The 14583-nt window shown below is 41.3% G+C and overlaps 1 protein-coding gene across 1 annotated transcript in view; it reads right to left on the reverse strand.

Moving 5' to 3' along the window:
- Window positions 1-14583, reverse strand: part of kirrel1a (kirre like nephrin family adhesion molecule 1a) — a 32671-nt gene that overhangs the window by 5852 nt on the left and 12236 nt on the right. Inside the window, exons 2-14 of the mRNA XM_067579327.1 lie at window positions 12241-12390; window positions 7932-8081; window positions 7686-7843; window positions 7409-7559; window positions 6909-7014; window positions 6138-6286; window positions 5809-5936; window positions 4371-4497; window positions 4017-4117; window positions 1799-2015; window positions 1239-1346; window positions 785-912; window positions 391-468 (exon numbers count right to left, since the gene is read on the reverse strand). Coding sequence (XP_067435428.1) covers window positions 391-468; window positions 785-912; window positions 1239-1346; window positions 1799-2015; window positions 4017-4117; window positions 4371-4497; window positions 5809-5936; window positions 6138-6286; window positions 6909-7014; window positions 7409-7559; window positions 7686-7843; window positions 7932-8081; window positions 12241-12390 — 1751 coding nt within the window. The remainder of the gene's footprint in view (window positions 1-390; window positions 469-784; window positions 913-1238; window positions 1347-1798; window positions 2016-4016; window positions 4118-4370; window positions 4498-5808; window positions 5937-6137; window positions 6287-6908; window positions 7015-7408; window positions 7560-7685; window positions 7844-7931; window positions 8082-12240; window positions 12391-14583) is intronic.

A 14583-nucleotide genomic window follows, 5' to 3' on the forward strand; every position in this document is an offset into this window, starting at 1 on the left:
TTCTTTTGATCTTTTTTCTCCGTGGTAGATACTCTCAGCGTCATCCTTAGTGACCACACTGTACATCACTGGATGAAGTCATCACTCACAGTCACCATGTCAGTAATGATTAGGATATTTGCAGCCCTCTGAGGTATAATTAGAATGAAACCTTGCCCCAAAAAACTCCACATGACATCACTGCCTTTGGAACAATTTGTCAATGTTTTGTTTATTTCAACTTTAATTTGTATATATCTGGGTTTTTCTACTTTTTTCTGTATTGGTGATTGTAACCCTTCTCTGAAATTAATATTCAAGAGTCTTTTAATAGATAAAGAGTCAGTTCTTTACATTTTAGTGACAATCTGCTTCCTGAGTTGATATAAATGAATAACTGTGTGAGCTCACCTTTAGATCATATTCCTGGCGGGTGTCCAGAGTGTCACTGCGGAGGTCAGACTTGAGCTCTATGTCATCTTTAAAGGGCTGATTGGAGGGAGAGAAGGACACAGAGGGGAGAAACTAAACCGTCAAACAACAGAACAAAACAAAAAGGAGGAGAGGAAGTGCCGTAACAAAACAGAAGAGGGAAGGAGGCAACAGAGTGTGACAGGAAAAGAGAAAATGGAATTAATAGTGTTAAAAAGGAGCGATCACAGGGGAAAGCACAGAGTTTGTTTTTAGTCAAAAAGGTACAGTGTGGCGTAGGGAGAGGTTACTGAGTTAATCTGAGGTTTTTTCTACAGCTACAGGCTGTGTAAACAGTGTCCAGCCCGAGCACACATATCCCGCTGCTGCTCACCGAGTACATGGCCTTGACCATGCGCGAAGCCGTGGACACGCTGCCGGAGTCCTCCTCTAAGCTGTGGGTCTCCTTGTTTATCGTCTCCACCTTGATGTCGGGCTTACCCAGCGTGACCCCACGCCGACCTGGAAGCAAAACACGGCAAGGTTGAATACAGCTGGACACACGCATCTCGGCCGGCATGTTTTCATGAGCGCGAGGAGCAAGTTCAGAGGGGACCTACATCCATATGGTGGAGAGGAGGTTGTAGGTTTTTGATTCTTTTTGATTTGCTGCAGGTTATTTAGTCTAGTAATGACCATTTCAACCTTAATCCTCTTAAAAAATGTATGAATTAAAAATAACAACATTTACCATGAGTAAAGCACTGTAGCTGCATGAGAACTGCTGCTGTTCTTCCAGATTGGGTCTTTATAGTGTATGTGTTAAGCACATGGAGAGTATGACTCACTGCCTTTGCGCTGCCGGTAGAAGATAAGAACGAGGACTAGCAGAAAGATGAACAAGAGGATGGTTGAGCCCACTGTCCCACCAGCTATTATCCCCACTGGGACCTCCTCTGAAATAAGGGATTGAGAGAGAGACACACAAAGACAGAGACAGAGGAGTGGATTGAGTTAGGGGTGCAAATGTCTGTCTATATGTGCACAAATAATATCTTAATGTAATAAATACAACTATCTCATGAAGCTAAATCATATAAGAGTGGCAATCATAATATATACAGTTTTCTGGAGATTCAATAGAGAAACCATGTATAGATAAAATAACAGAAACGTTTTAATAGATTTTTTTTTCTTCTTCTCAGGCATTTTTGTAAGAACTAACATTTAATTGTTACAACCATCTTTCCAAAAAAGGTAAGAAATGGTGTAATACCCAATTTGAAATTGTGTATGCTTTGCCAAAATACTAAAATTGTTTTCTCCTTTGCTATTTCCCTAATCACACCACAGCATGATATCTTGTCACAAACTCTTTAAACTGAAAGATACTATATTCACAACACACCAGTCTCCTCCAGTGTGATGATCATGGTGCCTGGCCCGAACGCGTTCCAGGCCGTGCAGTTGTAGGTGGACAGGAAGTCGGACTCCATCACGTTGTTGATGGTGAGGGTTGAGAGGACGCCGCCGCCCTCGGCTGATGGTTTGCTCTGCTCCACTGTGTACCTCTCCAGCAGCGTCCCCTTCTCCTTCTCCCACACGTTCTCCTTCCACGCCCACACCTGCAACGCACACACACACACACACACACACACACACAGGAGTTCATATTACATTTTATCACAATTTGTTAATTGGAGTAATGATAATAATAATAATAACAGTGAATTTGCATTACAACACTTGCAACTGAACATGTTTTCTGAACAGGATTTCATCTAATTGAATTATTACTATAACAGTAAAACCAATCCACTTCAAACAGAGCTATAATTTTATAGCTGCATGTACAAATATATAGTAAATGATCAAATCACTCACAGTCAAGTCATATGCATCCATTAATGCACTCATGCATAAACACACACGTACACATGAATGTGCTATATTCAACATGTCTATATTAGACACGTTTTTTTCCCCCGAACGTTATTCCTGTCAGAGTACAGAAGCATGTAAGAGAGCATTTACACATCACATGGTATTACATCGCTGCCCCGAACACTTATGGATGAATCTATTAGGTGGTTGTATGTCACATAGACAAATACAAGTTAAATGGGAGGAACACCTTGAAAATCAATCATTGCTGCTGTTAATGAATTTGTCTCAGCACCCATTTTATGTCCATATGTTGTTGAAACCTACAATCACTGGAGAAATCCAAATCAATCAATCAATCAAATCAAATCAAATAGAGCCTTGTTTGTTCCTATAGGGGAATACTTTCAAACCTGACAAACAATATTAAACCTTAAAACTGCCATAATGGCAGCAAATGTGAGTACTGCACTCTATTTGAAAAATGGCAGAGCCATCTCTTAAAATATGTATAATTAAAAGAAAACCTCAAATGAATTATTTAAGGTTCCCTTCCCATTAGATTTAAAGGAAAAATTAGAATTCAAGAGAAAAACTAAAATCAGTTGCACAAAGGGTGAGTTGAAAAATGTTATATTACTATTCCTGGGCATGTGTTCATAAAATCTGCTCAATATGAATGATTGTAAAAGAAAGTGATGTTAGTTTCTCGTAAAAATTACAATAAATGACAACACAACAAAAATATAACTAATCACTTATAAATTTGACTATTTGATTACAGTACTTGTATGTTTCATCATGTCAGAGTGACTGGGTGATATATTTAACTAAAAGCCATTATTGGTCCTATATAGTATCTGTCTATGCATGGCAGTACTTAAATAGACCACATACATTTACACACTCACATCAAGTGCTGTACACAGTCACATGTAAACACACACTACACAACTTCCTCAGACCAGCAACAGTTTGTATGTTTCTCCAGACTGAAGTGGAGGTGGGTGGTGGCGACTGAGCCTGTGAGAATCTTGCACATGTTCTAACTTTAAAGCCACTAAAAGCAGCTGTATTATTCAGCATTGAAGCACTGTAAGGCCAGTTAATTATGCATAAGCCCACATGTTCCCATAATCTGCCCACTTATTCCAGAGAAGGAGAATCTCATGGCTGTGGTGTTTACTGGGACAACTGTTCCTCTCCAGTCCTTTATATTTTATAAATCTTTTTCTGTCCCAACCTCCGCCGCCTGCATTAGGAGAGCGCACTGCGAGTCAGGACAGATCAGTCACAGAGGCCTGGGAGCTGAGGAACTACTACTACTGTGTCTCTGCGATATAGACAAATGGAGAAAGCATCCAGGCTGATTTCTGACGCAGGAGCTAAAAGCAGACCGGCTTAGTGTTAGTGTTGGTTTGTTTATGTGATGGGATGGAAGAAAATTCTGGGAAAGTTTAAGGGTGAGTCACCACTCAAAAAGAAAAGGGGACAGTGCCTAAAAGCATTTACCATGCAGGAGTGGAGCCATTTAGAAACAGGGAGATACAGTAACAGTAAAATACAAATCACTGTCAGACTAAAAGGTACAACACTGTGCTTTTTGTGATCAAAGCTTTCCCTTGTTGGGCATTTTTTTGTCTGAATAATTAACACTGAGATCAAATTTAGAAGGGGTTCCTTGTGGTTTTGGTAGCAGAAATATTTGTAGTGTTTTCACATTTTCTCATCTTTTCACTTACAATCTTATCTGGAGGAGGTGTACTTGCTATGTAGCATTTCACCTCTCCCCTCTCTCCTCTCACCGCATACTGGACCGGATCACTGGAGATGATAGGAGGACCTGCACGAGCCAAAAATGAGAGGACACGAGAGTGTAAATGAAAGAGAAGTTAAATAAATTACACATAAAAATGATGATTTCTTGCTTTCAAGAAGCTGATCTTACCAAGCTTGTTCAAGAGGAATTGTATGATTTTAAAAATAAATGGCCAGTACTTTGGACATACAGCATTTTTTTTCCAGTTACTGACAAGCTGACCTTTTTGAAAGTACAAGATTTTCATCTACGAGCAGTGATGTGGATGTTTTCTGACCGTTGACGGTGAGCGTGACCTCAGTCTCTCCTACTCCAATCCGTGGGACGATGGCCTTACATACATACTGGCCGGCATCCGCCTGGCTCACTGACTTCAGATACAGCTGGTTGCTGTTACTCAGAACCTGTGGGGGAGTAAAAAAGAGGACACAAATATAAACAAGACAAATCTACTGAACAGCAGGAGGGGATAAACAAAATAAAAACCCACATACATAAATAAGTAAAAGAGAGGCTCATGTATTACTGTACCACCACCTCTACCTCATTATTACAATAGATCATGATGTATATTTGTATGTCTGGACTTATTTGCCCATATGTGCTCTATAACTCCGACCCTAAATAGATAACAATGCAAACTTGCACATCCTCTTTTAACCTAACGCTAAGGTTTTGCAGTTGCTTAGCAACCAAATCCATCAGAAAATTAGCTGGGAAAAAATTATGGCTAAATATGTAACCACCTAGAAAGAGAGAAGCACCTGAACATAACTTACACTTCAGATGTGTCAAATGTGATTTACTGTACTGTAACGTTAGTCCTCATTTCTACTTTAAAAATCTTAAAGATGATCCTTTAAAATAAGATTCAATTTGTAAAGCAACCAATGTTTACATAAGTCTAATCACTTCTTCAACTCTTAACTGGTGTGCACAGTAGATTTTAACAACAAAACAGCGATGGTTAATTTAACCGTTTTGCTAAAAAATGATTTCACAAAACTCCAGATTAATTATTTATCATCAGCGCAATTCAGTTCCCAATAAAAACAACAGAATAGGGCATCCTGGTTGACTATTGGTTAAAGAAATAGTTTGGCATTTTTTGGAAATGTGCTTGTACGCTTTCTTAACAAAAGTGAGATGAGCAGATTGATTCTCATCCAACCCTTAGTAAGAGTGAATAGTGTATTTCCTAGAATGTGGAACTATTCCTTTAAGATGCATGCCATACTGAATAACTGCAACATCCTCGGCTGGATTTCAGCTGGGGACCTTTGTTTCATGTCATACCCTTCAGTATGGTCGACTGGTATCATCTCTGTCTATCTAACTATCTGATTAAGGCAAAAATGGCCATAAAAATAATCTTTGAAAGAAATAACAGAACAATATCTGTTGCTGTCTAAAATCCTCATATATTTGGTCCTGTGTTTCTGCTGCATTCAAATTTAGGACTATGTGAATCATGTTATAATACAAGGACCATAATACAGTCATTACATTTATTAGGTATAATGCATGAAGTGATAAAAAGAATATAAGGGAAAAGAAAAAAAGCAGAGAAAGAGGTCATGACAGGGAGGAAGAGAAGAGAGACTGAATGACGGGCTGCTTTTGTAAGCGCAGGTGAAGAGAGTGTGGACTGTAAAAATAGTGTGAATATGAGATCAGAGGAGAAATGTGCAAAGCGTGGGCTCTTAGCTTCTTACCATGTTTGAACCTTTTTTGAACCAGGTGAGTGTGAGTGGAGGGTTTCCAGCCCATTTGCAGTTAAGGGTGACATCAGAGTCAACATCTACGGTTTTTGGCTGAGGTTCCACCAACAGGATCGGACCGACTGGAGACAGAAATAGTGAGTGAGAGAGAGATGTTTCTTTGTTGTGTTTGAGTAATAATGCAGGAGGACTAAAGGGGAGAAGCTGCTCAGAGAAAAAGACAACACAACAATGGTGTGTTTTATCCCTCTGACTGCAGACTTCAGCGAGTGAAGTGGGCCACAAGTGATTGAACAAGGTGAGATGAGTAGTCTCTGACTCACAGTGAACGTCTACAAGGATGCTGACGTTGGTCTTTCCCACGGCGTTGAAAACCAGACAAGAGACGGGCTCGGTGAAGAAGGAGTGGTCGGCCTTGGTTGTGAACACGCTCTCCCTGGCACCCTGGAGCACCACACCACCCTTAGCCCACCTAGGGTTACAACACAGGGTATTACTCACACTGAAAAATATGTATACACATGTCCTGGAAAATGTGTGCTAGTGCAATAAAAATGGCAAATGTTCTCCATGGATTTACATGTATTTACAATTATGATATACAACAAACATAAAATCAGGAGTATAATTAAATGTATCTTCCCCCTGGTCACATGATCCAAGAAATGAAATTTTTTTCTTTAACATATTCACATCAACTACAGATTCCAAAAGCACAGTAAAAGTCTTATGCTGCAACATACATAATATGAGAAAATTCAAATTAAAGCCACTTTATAGTAATTTTTATGGTAAATTTTTTGAGGATGGACATGTTTGGACACATATTGCTTTTAATGTACTCATACAACATACTGTGTTAATTATAAATGCATTTACTTCCATTTTGAAATATGTCTACAGTATTTATTTTTTTATGGCTATTGAAGGTTAATTGAAGAGTACACGTTCCCTTCAATGCAAAAAAAAACATCATCAACATTTTAGTACAAATGGCACAAAACCAAAAAGAAACTTTAAATCACTATGGTAATAACTGGCCCGGTGACTGCTACTTTAAATTAATTTAAGAATGTGTTTATGTGAATGCAGACCTGTAGCCCATAATAGGAGGGTTGGCGTGAGCCTGGCAGGTGAAAGTGACTCTGTCCCCCTCCAGGACAGAGCGAGGCTCAATGGACAAGGTCACTGTTGGTGAATCTGTAAGAGAGAGAGAGAGAGAGAGAGGAAGACTCATATAACACCGGCCTCACTTCATCTAACCTGCAGTATGCTGCAATCTGTAGGACAGTTTGATGCAAAATGGCTGCCAAGCATTGCTTAATAATAGCTGTTAAAACATTTTAGCTGCTGGCAGATATGTTTCAAAACATGACAGTAGTCTGAAATGTAATATTACCAATTTATGTAGTAATAAGACAGGTAATATAATCATATATGCTCACTAAAATGACACTATATTCTTGATAATGTAACAATGTTTTCTTTTTCCATATACACATATTTATTGCGGTATCTAAATGGAGTCTTATAATCAGCTTTCCCTCAATGTGTTGCCTATGGAGCCTACAGTAGATTAAGAGAGTATGCGTACGGTGCACGTTGAGGGTGACAGTTGTGCTTTTGCCGGTGGGAACAGCCAGGTTGGTGGCCACACAGCTGTAGTTCCTCCCAGTGTCAGTGTCGATGGGATGGATGGGCAGGTAGCTACGCGTGGTCACCCTCTTCCTGTCTTGAAGCACCTCCTGATGATGGTTATGAGACAGTGAGAAATTAACAAAAAAAATGAAAAATACAAATGCTGTAACTGTAAATAGCGTTCATGAATTAGTGTGTCTGGGAACGTGTGTGGGTTTCTTTTGCAGACTTACGGTGGCACTGACAGCCCCCTCTACAGGCAGGCCATCTTTAAGCCACTCGATCATCGAAGGTGGTTTAGCCCCTCGGGACACACAGCTAAGGTTGTAGGACTCCCCCGCATTCAGCAACACCTCCGGACCCCCATCGATCACCGGGTCGTCTGGGGGAACTGGGGGGAAGAGAGGGGAGCGTTAGAAACACATACCATCTCTCTCACATACACACATGTGCACACACATTAATGCACGCAAACGTACTGAGGACGGTGAGCTTGGCCCTCCTGGACCTCAGGGCGGCATCAGGGGCCTGGCACTCGTACAGGGAGTCATCAGACAGATCAGCTGACAGGATCTCCAGGTTGTACTGGCCCAACTCCTGGACACGTAGCACGCGGTACCTGGGCCAGGCTGGGACACATAAACAGACACAGTAGATTAAGAGTTAAACAATTGTGATTACTGTTAGGAGGCACAAACAAATGCTACATTTACACTTCAGGCGATCAAGCTGAATTTTATAAATCATTTTTTAGGATACAACACATACATCATCTGATAGGTGTTAAGAAGAGAAACAAACATTTTTAAAAAAAATGCAACATTAACCTTCCTACGCTTTCATTGCTTTTCTACCAAAATACAAACGTGTATTTTACTTTTTTGCCATTGTGCTTGCTGTCCTCTGTGCTAATGCTGCAGAATTTGAATTAAATTGCTATATTTTTAACATTTGAACCTTTAAATACAAACTGCGCCTAGGTGACATGTCTCAGGATTGCCACATACCCCTGTGGTCTGTATCAGAATTAGAAAAAATACACCACCATGCTGTTTTTCACTGTTCATGTCAATTAGAAAACATCATATCTGTGTCATTCATGAGGGAAAAATGTGATTATTTACTGTAAGCAGCAGGCTATTTAACACCAGAGAGATGCACGGCCGTATGATGACAGAAACACAAACGCATGACCAAACATACACGTTCATGCAGTTGCACAATGCACACATGCAACGCAGCCTCTTCAATCCTCCCTTTCCCTTCCCCCATCCGCCACACAGCCCAGCTGTGTCACTGCTGTACATTCTCACCATTAGGTGGCATCCGTGTTCTCTTTCACCAGCAGGGGGAAAAGATGAATGCATTATGACAGCAACATTTTAGAGGACTCAGATCGACTCGAGTCCGTGGTGCAGAATTCATGTTTGCTGCCCAGACGTAGATCGCATGTGAAATTCTCTGCTGCCGTTTCCATGTGCAGGCTCCGAGCTTTCGCTGCTTGCCTAACCTTGTGTGTCCTTGTTTCTGCATGCATGTGTGCATGTGTATGTGTGTGTGTGTGTGTGTGTGTATGTGTGCCTTGTGTATACGTGCATTTGCATGTGAAATGTCGAGAGCGAGAAAGCGTATGAAAAGCCCAGAGAAGGGGGTGGAGGGGGGGGGGGGGGGCAGAGGGACAGAGCCTCATACACAAACACACACACACACACACACACTGAGTGTATGTGTGCATGAAGCGGCCAGTGTTCATTCACATGTTTTTATTTAAAAGCTTTGGCTCGAAGCACTGGACCATTACAGTAACAATATGATTAAAAGAAGGAGAAAGGGAGGGAGAGAAAGAAAGATCGGTAAAGGGACAGATGAGGACGGAGAAGAGGGGAAAGAAGAGACAGAAGGGCTGAAAGAAAGAGAGGAGAGCGTGAAGTGAGAGCGTGTCAAGCAAGATGAAGGTAAGGAGAGAGAAAGTGAGACAAGGTAGAGAAGTTAAAGGAAGATTAGGAGAGGGCTCGGCACAACAGGGGCAGCTGAGAAAAGGAGAGCAAGAGGGAGAGAAAGGAACAAGGGATCTCAGACGAGGAGGTCCGAAAGGAATAGTATGACAGGCAGGAGAGGAGAGGAGAGGAGAGGAGAGGAGAGGAGAGGAGAGGAGAGGAGAGGAGAGGAGAGGAGAGGAGAGGAGAGAGCATATAGTAGATAAGAGGGGAAAAAGAGGAGAGAAGAAGGAGGGAAATAAGAGGAAATTGTAGAAGAAAGGGAAGGCAAAGGAAACGGGGAAGGATTTAATGCCAAGTACCAAAGTCTGAGGAAAGACAACAACAACAACAAGGCAACAGCAGGTCACAAATGATGCAGTACCCCTCTGGACCAATCAGTTAAAAATATGCCCACTTCTTTCGGCCAGTAATTGCAGAGACCCCATCGGGCTAATCAGCGCAATTCTGAAAAGAGATGCATCATTCCCCCAAGTTTTGTCAAAGCCAGACAAGCTGTGTCTAAGATGTTGTTGTTGACAGACAGACAAGCGGGATACTTAATAAATCAAACAGGAAATTTCATCACTGGGGACGAAAATGCAAAGAGAAAGAGGAGTAAGAGCAAAGGAGTGCATAGTAGGATATTACATATTTGTTTTCTGAGTTTGCCTTTCAATAAAAATCAGATATTAGCGTCAGTATCACCCACTGCTGATATGACAGAGGTGATGATGTGATGCTCCTCCACCAAGTTGAAGGGTGTCAGTCTGTAAAATGGGCCTCAGGGAGCTTAGAATTCCCCATCAAACATTTGATGACCGTGTGCAGAAGGTGGCCAAATTTAACATCAGCCTAAATAAGTGCGCAATTTGTCACAATGTGATGTGATGGGATAGCTGCTGTGGTAGTTAAGCTGTCTTTCAGTTGCATGACAGTTGCTTCTTACATCTCTTGGGTAAAAGTGCTCTGCCGGCTCAATCTGGCAGAAACTAAAACATTCACCAGCAAAAATATTTTGTCAGCATACATTAGCTACCACACGCAATGTCATACTAACACTGGGCAAGCATGTCTAGTATCAATCCATGTGCTGTGAGAGAGTTCTGCTTTGTTAGCGTTTAGGAAAACTGAATTCCATGTTTGTAACAGCCCAGCTAGCCCAGTCTCACTCTTGCTAAAATATTTGCTGGTGAAAAGATATTTTTGTCATAAGTCATATATTTGATGATGCAATGCTAAGCAAGACCATAAAACTGGGGCAAGGTGATAACTGTCAATGGAAAAGTAACTGTTCCCCTTATATAGGTATATTCCAGTACTGTTATTCAGCTTCCACTTGAACAATTTCACATCCCCATCTCTTAAAGGACCAGTGTGTTTTAAAGGTTAGTTCAATTTTGGCATTGAAAATAAAACCTGAACAGAAAAAGGAAACATTGGCATTGAAAAACTAGTATTGGAAAAAGTTGTATTGGCACTGAAACAAGTTCCACTGAAAAATAAAATATGGACATTAAAAAAATGACAATCTTACAATTTTATGATATGACCTCATCTTGATATTTATGCATTATGATGTGTTTTCAGATTTTTTCTTCATGTCTGTCCTTTTTCAGTGACAGTAATTACATTTCATTTTTAATACTGTTTAACTGTTCAAACTTTTGAAATTGAATATAGACTGATCTGTTCATTTTCATACATTTATATTTATGTAAATGTGGTGACATGTGTACATATAGAGCCCCAAAGGCAGCGCTGTTGTTCTGTCCAGTAAAAACATGAAGCTTCACTTTACATTCAAACAAACCAATGTGGCAGCTACAATTTTTGGATTTCATCTGTGAGACCAACATTTATCATCCAAAAGGAATTATATTATATATCAAAATGCTACAGAGACATTAGAGTCAGTGGTAAATTACTAAAGAGCTGCAGATCGACAACAGACGTTGACCAGGCGATCATCTCAGGAGTTGGGCTGCTATCAGCTGAGATGACCTGCTGGTCCACCAGGCTGGCTGCTCCTCACATCTCCGAAAACGTCACAGCAGATTTACAATAGGCGTTATTTAGATAAACTGACCACTGGGAATCTATATGGTTACTCTCTCACCTGAAAAAAATATTAAAACTAAATAAAGTGACATATTAACAACCCTACAGTCTGGCTCAAAATCTCTACCATAGCCCTCAGGTATCATCATCAGACCGCAAGGCATACTGTGCATATAGTCTCCCCTTCAAACCCCTCCTCTCTACACCAAAACGACGTCAGAAAGTTGAAACTGAAAACCAGTGACACTGAAAAACAACTGAAAGGTTCAAATAAAAAAAAAACTGTCACTGAAAAAAGAGTGAAAAAATCTGAAGATTGTCAATGAAAAGCAACTTTTTCCAATCGTTTCAATGCCAATGTTTCCTTTTTCAGTTCAGGTTTTGTGCAATTTGTCCTTCCACAGAGTTTCAATTTGGAGATGACAGAAGCCAAAGCGAAGCAGTGCTCCGACCCTCCGCACCCCTAATGTTGTGGATGCTACTGTAAGCATAAGATAAGCTTTACACATAACACATTTCTTTCTCTCTGCAGTCTGCAAAGTGTGGGACACATTAAACGAGTCTTTGCAATCGTGGTGTGAATGAGGACCATGAAGGACTCAAAAGGTCACCAGATTTATCCAAATTCCATGTTCAAATATGCAGCACAGCAGCTTCAATCCAGTAGTATCAGAATCATCTTTGAAATAGCCATCTTAGTCACATGCTGAATAGAGTGAAGGAAGCCTGAGGAGGCTGTATGATGTCTCACCCCGCAGGTCCTCTCCGATGCCCAGAGCCAGGCCATCTTTGGTCCACTGAACAATGCCCGAGTAGTTGAAGACAACACAGGACAGGATCACCCTCTGGCCCCGCACCACCGACTGGTCTGCCGGCTCCTGAGAGAACCTTGCTGTCCACACTGGAGGATGGCAGACAGATGGAGAAGGGAGGATTGGGAGAAAGACAGGAATAAGTTAGGGACTTTCTCATTCTTAATGTGTACACACAGCGGGAAACTAGTGTAAAATCGCCTAAACCACAGATATAGCATATTATTGTATCTCTGGCTTTATGGTTAATTGATTAAAAACTGCATTCCCCCAGCTGCAATGGAATGCCACGATTACCATCTTTGATCACACCATGGCTTACGGCCATTAGCTGACCGCCGCCGAGGAGTTAACAGTTGAGCAGCGTGGAAAGACGGTGGTGTCATAAATGAGGAAATCAGAACACAGTTAGAGAAGAAAGAGAAAGAAAGAGGAGGAAGAGGCGGTTAACGCTGACTCAGGAGAGAAGAGTTGGGAGATCAAACAGGCAACTTCAGCCCTAGGGTCTCTCACACCCCTTTTCTTCTCGTTCCTCACTTTTATTTCTTCAAAACTCTCTTAGGCCCTCCCTCTCGTCTCTCTCTCTCTCTCTGTTTCCCCCGTCTTCATTCCTCCCTATGAGTCATCTCCCAGGCTTCCACTCCCCAACCAAAACTACAGTGGCTGTCATTGTCTACTAGACTCTCTCCCTCCTGTCTGGAGTCCACTACCACAGCAGATAAACCAGTGGCATGCTGGCCCACCAACCAACTGTCTAATATGAGGAAAAAGAAGAAAGAAACCCTCTGCTGTTGTTCCACGTTGTATGATGACAAGTTGTAATTAGCTGTCCCTTGAAGACATGACACCCGTACAATGGAGGAGATGCAATCACTGAGGACGATTTGCATCTCACTTTAAATTTTCCTTCTTTCCATCTTGTCTCTCGCTTACATTTTTTCCTTCTCCCACTTGTTATTTCGAAGAATCTCGTACAGTAGATCATTAACCCAATGCTGCATTGTACACCCCCCTTCACCCTCCTCCTCCTCTGCCATTACCTCTCTCCTTCTGTTCTTTCTCTATAATGTTGTATGTCCTTTACCCAAATTGCTTTGCTTCACTCTCTGCTTTACCCTCTATATGTATGCATCCCCACTCGCCTCCTTCACTTTGTACATCTATAATGCTGTCTATGAATGTCCTTTTGCATGCACTGATTTTCCTCTACCTCTCCTTCTTTACAGTATGTATGCAACTCCTTCTTTCTATATACATATATAATGCTGTATATGTCCTTTTACCCATAATGCTTTCTATTTCTGTGTTCCTCCTCCTCGCTGGTTGGAAGGGGGTTAGAGGCGGACTGTCACAACTCATTTATCACATTAAATATCAGCCCTCCAGCACTTTCTCTCTCCCTCTCTTTCTCATTCCCCCGTTCAGCCGTCTCTCTCCTCTCTCACTTTTTCCCTCCGCTCCCTTTTCTTCACCTCCTACCATTTACATCTCTCCTTCTCACTTGTCCTCTCTCACTTTTTTATCACTTGTTTCCCCCCCTCTTTCCTTTACACTCCCTCTCTCATTCCCTCACACTTCTCCCTCAGAGCCCTCCAGCACTTTTCTGAAGGTTCCCATCTCTCTCACTTTCTTTTTGAAACAACTACCATATGCCTGTGCACCCCACCTCCCGCTTCCCCACCATGACCCTTGGTCCCTATCGCTCACGTTTTACCCTCCCTTTCATATACACAGACATGCACTTTCCCCCTATCATGTCAGATTTGGTGTGATTTGCAGAGGTACAATATGCCTGATAATACAAAAGAACCCAGTCTTGCAAAAAGATTTCCGTACCAATCACAACAATGGCTTCTGACAGTGCAGCACATTAATATTCTGAAGATAAAGGAGATGAGCGAGGATACATGGTGAAAAGGGAATCAGATGCAGATGGAGCTCTGCAGCATGCATACCTAGGATAATTCAGCACTGAACCAAAAGAAAAACAATAGGGGCCCTTAATTTGCTCCCTGAGGAACACCCAAATCAACAGGATTAATGAAGTAAGATAAACAAACCAAACAACATAACAATGATTGGCTATGAAAAGCTGAAAAGTGCAATTATATCGAATTAGTTGCAAAACCATGCATCTTTGCTATATAAAGAGGCATGTAGATAGATGTTTTGCAGTTGTACAACAAAGATAAAGGGCTTCAAATGCAAAAATTATGAAAAGGCACCACATTTTCACCAGCCAGCAATCCCATTACCTCAAATTTGAATTTGATGCAGAAATG

The sequence above is a fragment of the Thunnus thynnus genome, chromosome 22 (assembly GCF_963924715.1).
Source record: "Thunnus thynnus chromosome 22, fThuThy2.1, whole genome shotgun sequence".
NCBI lineage: Eukaryota > Metazoa > Chordata > Actinopteri > Scombriformes > Scombridae > Thunnus > Thunnus thynnus.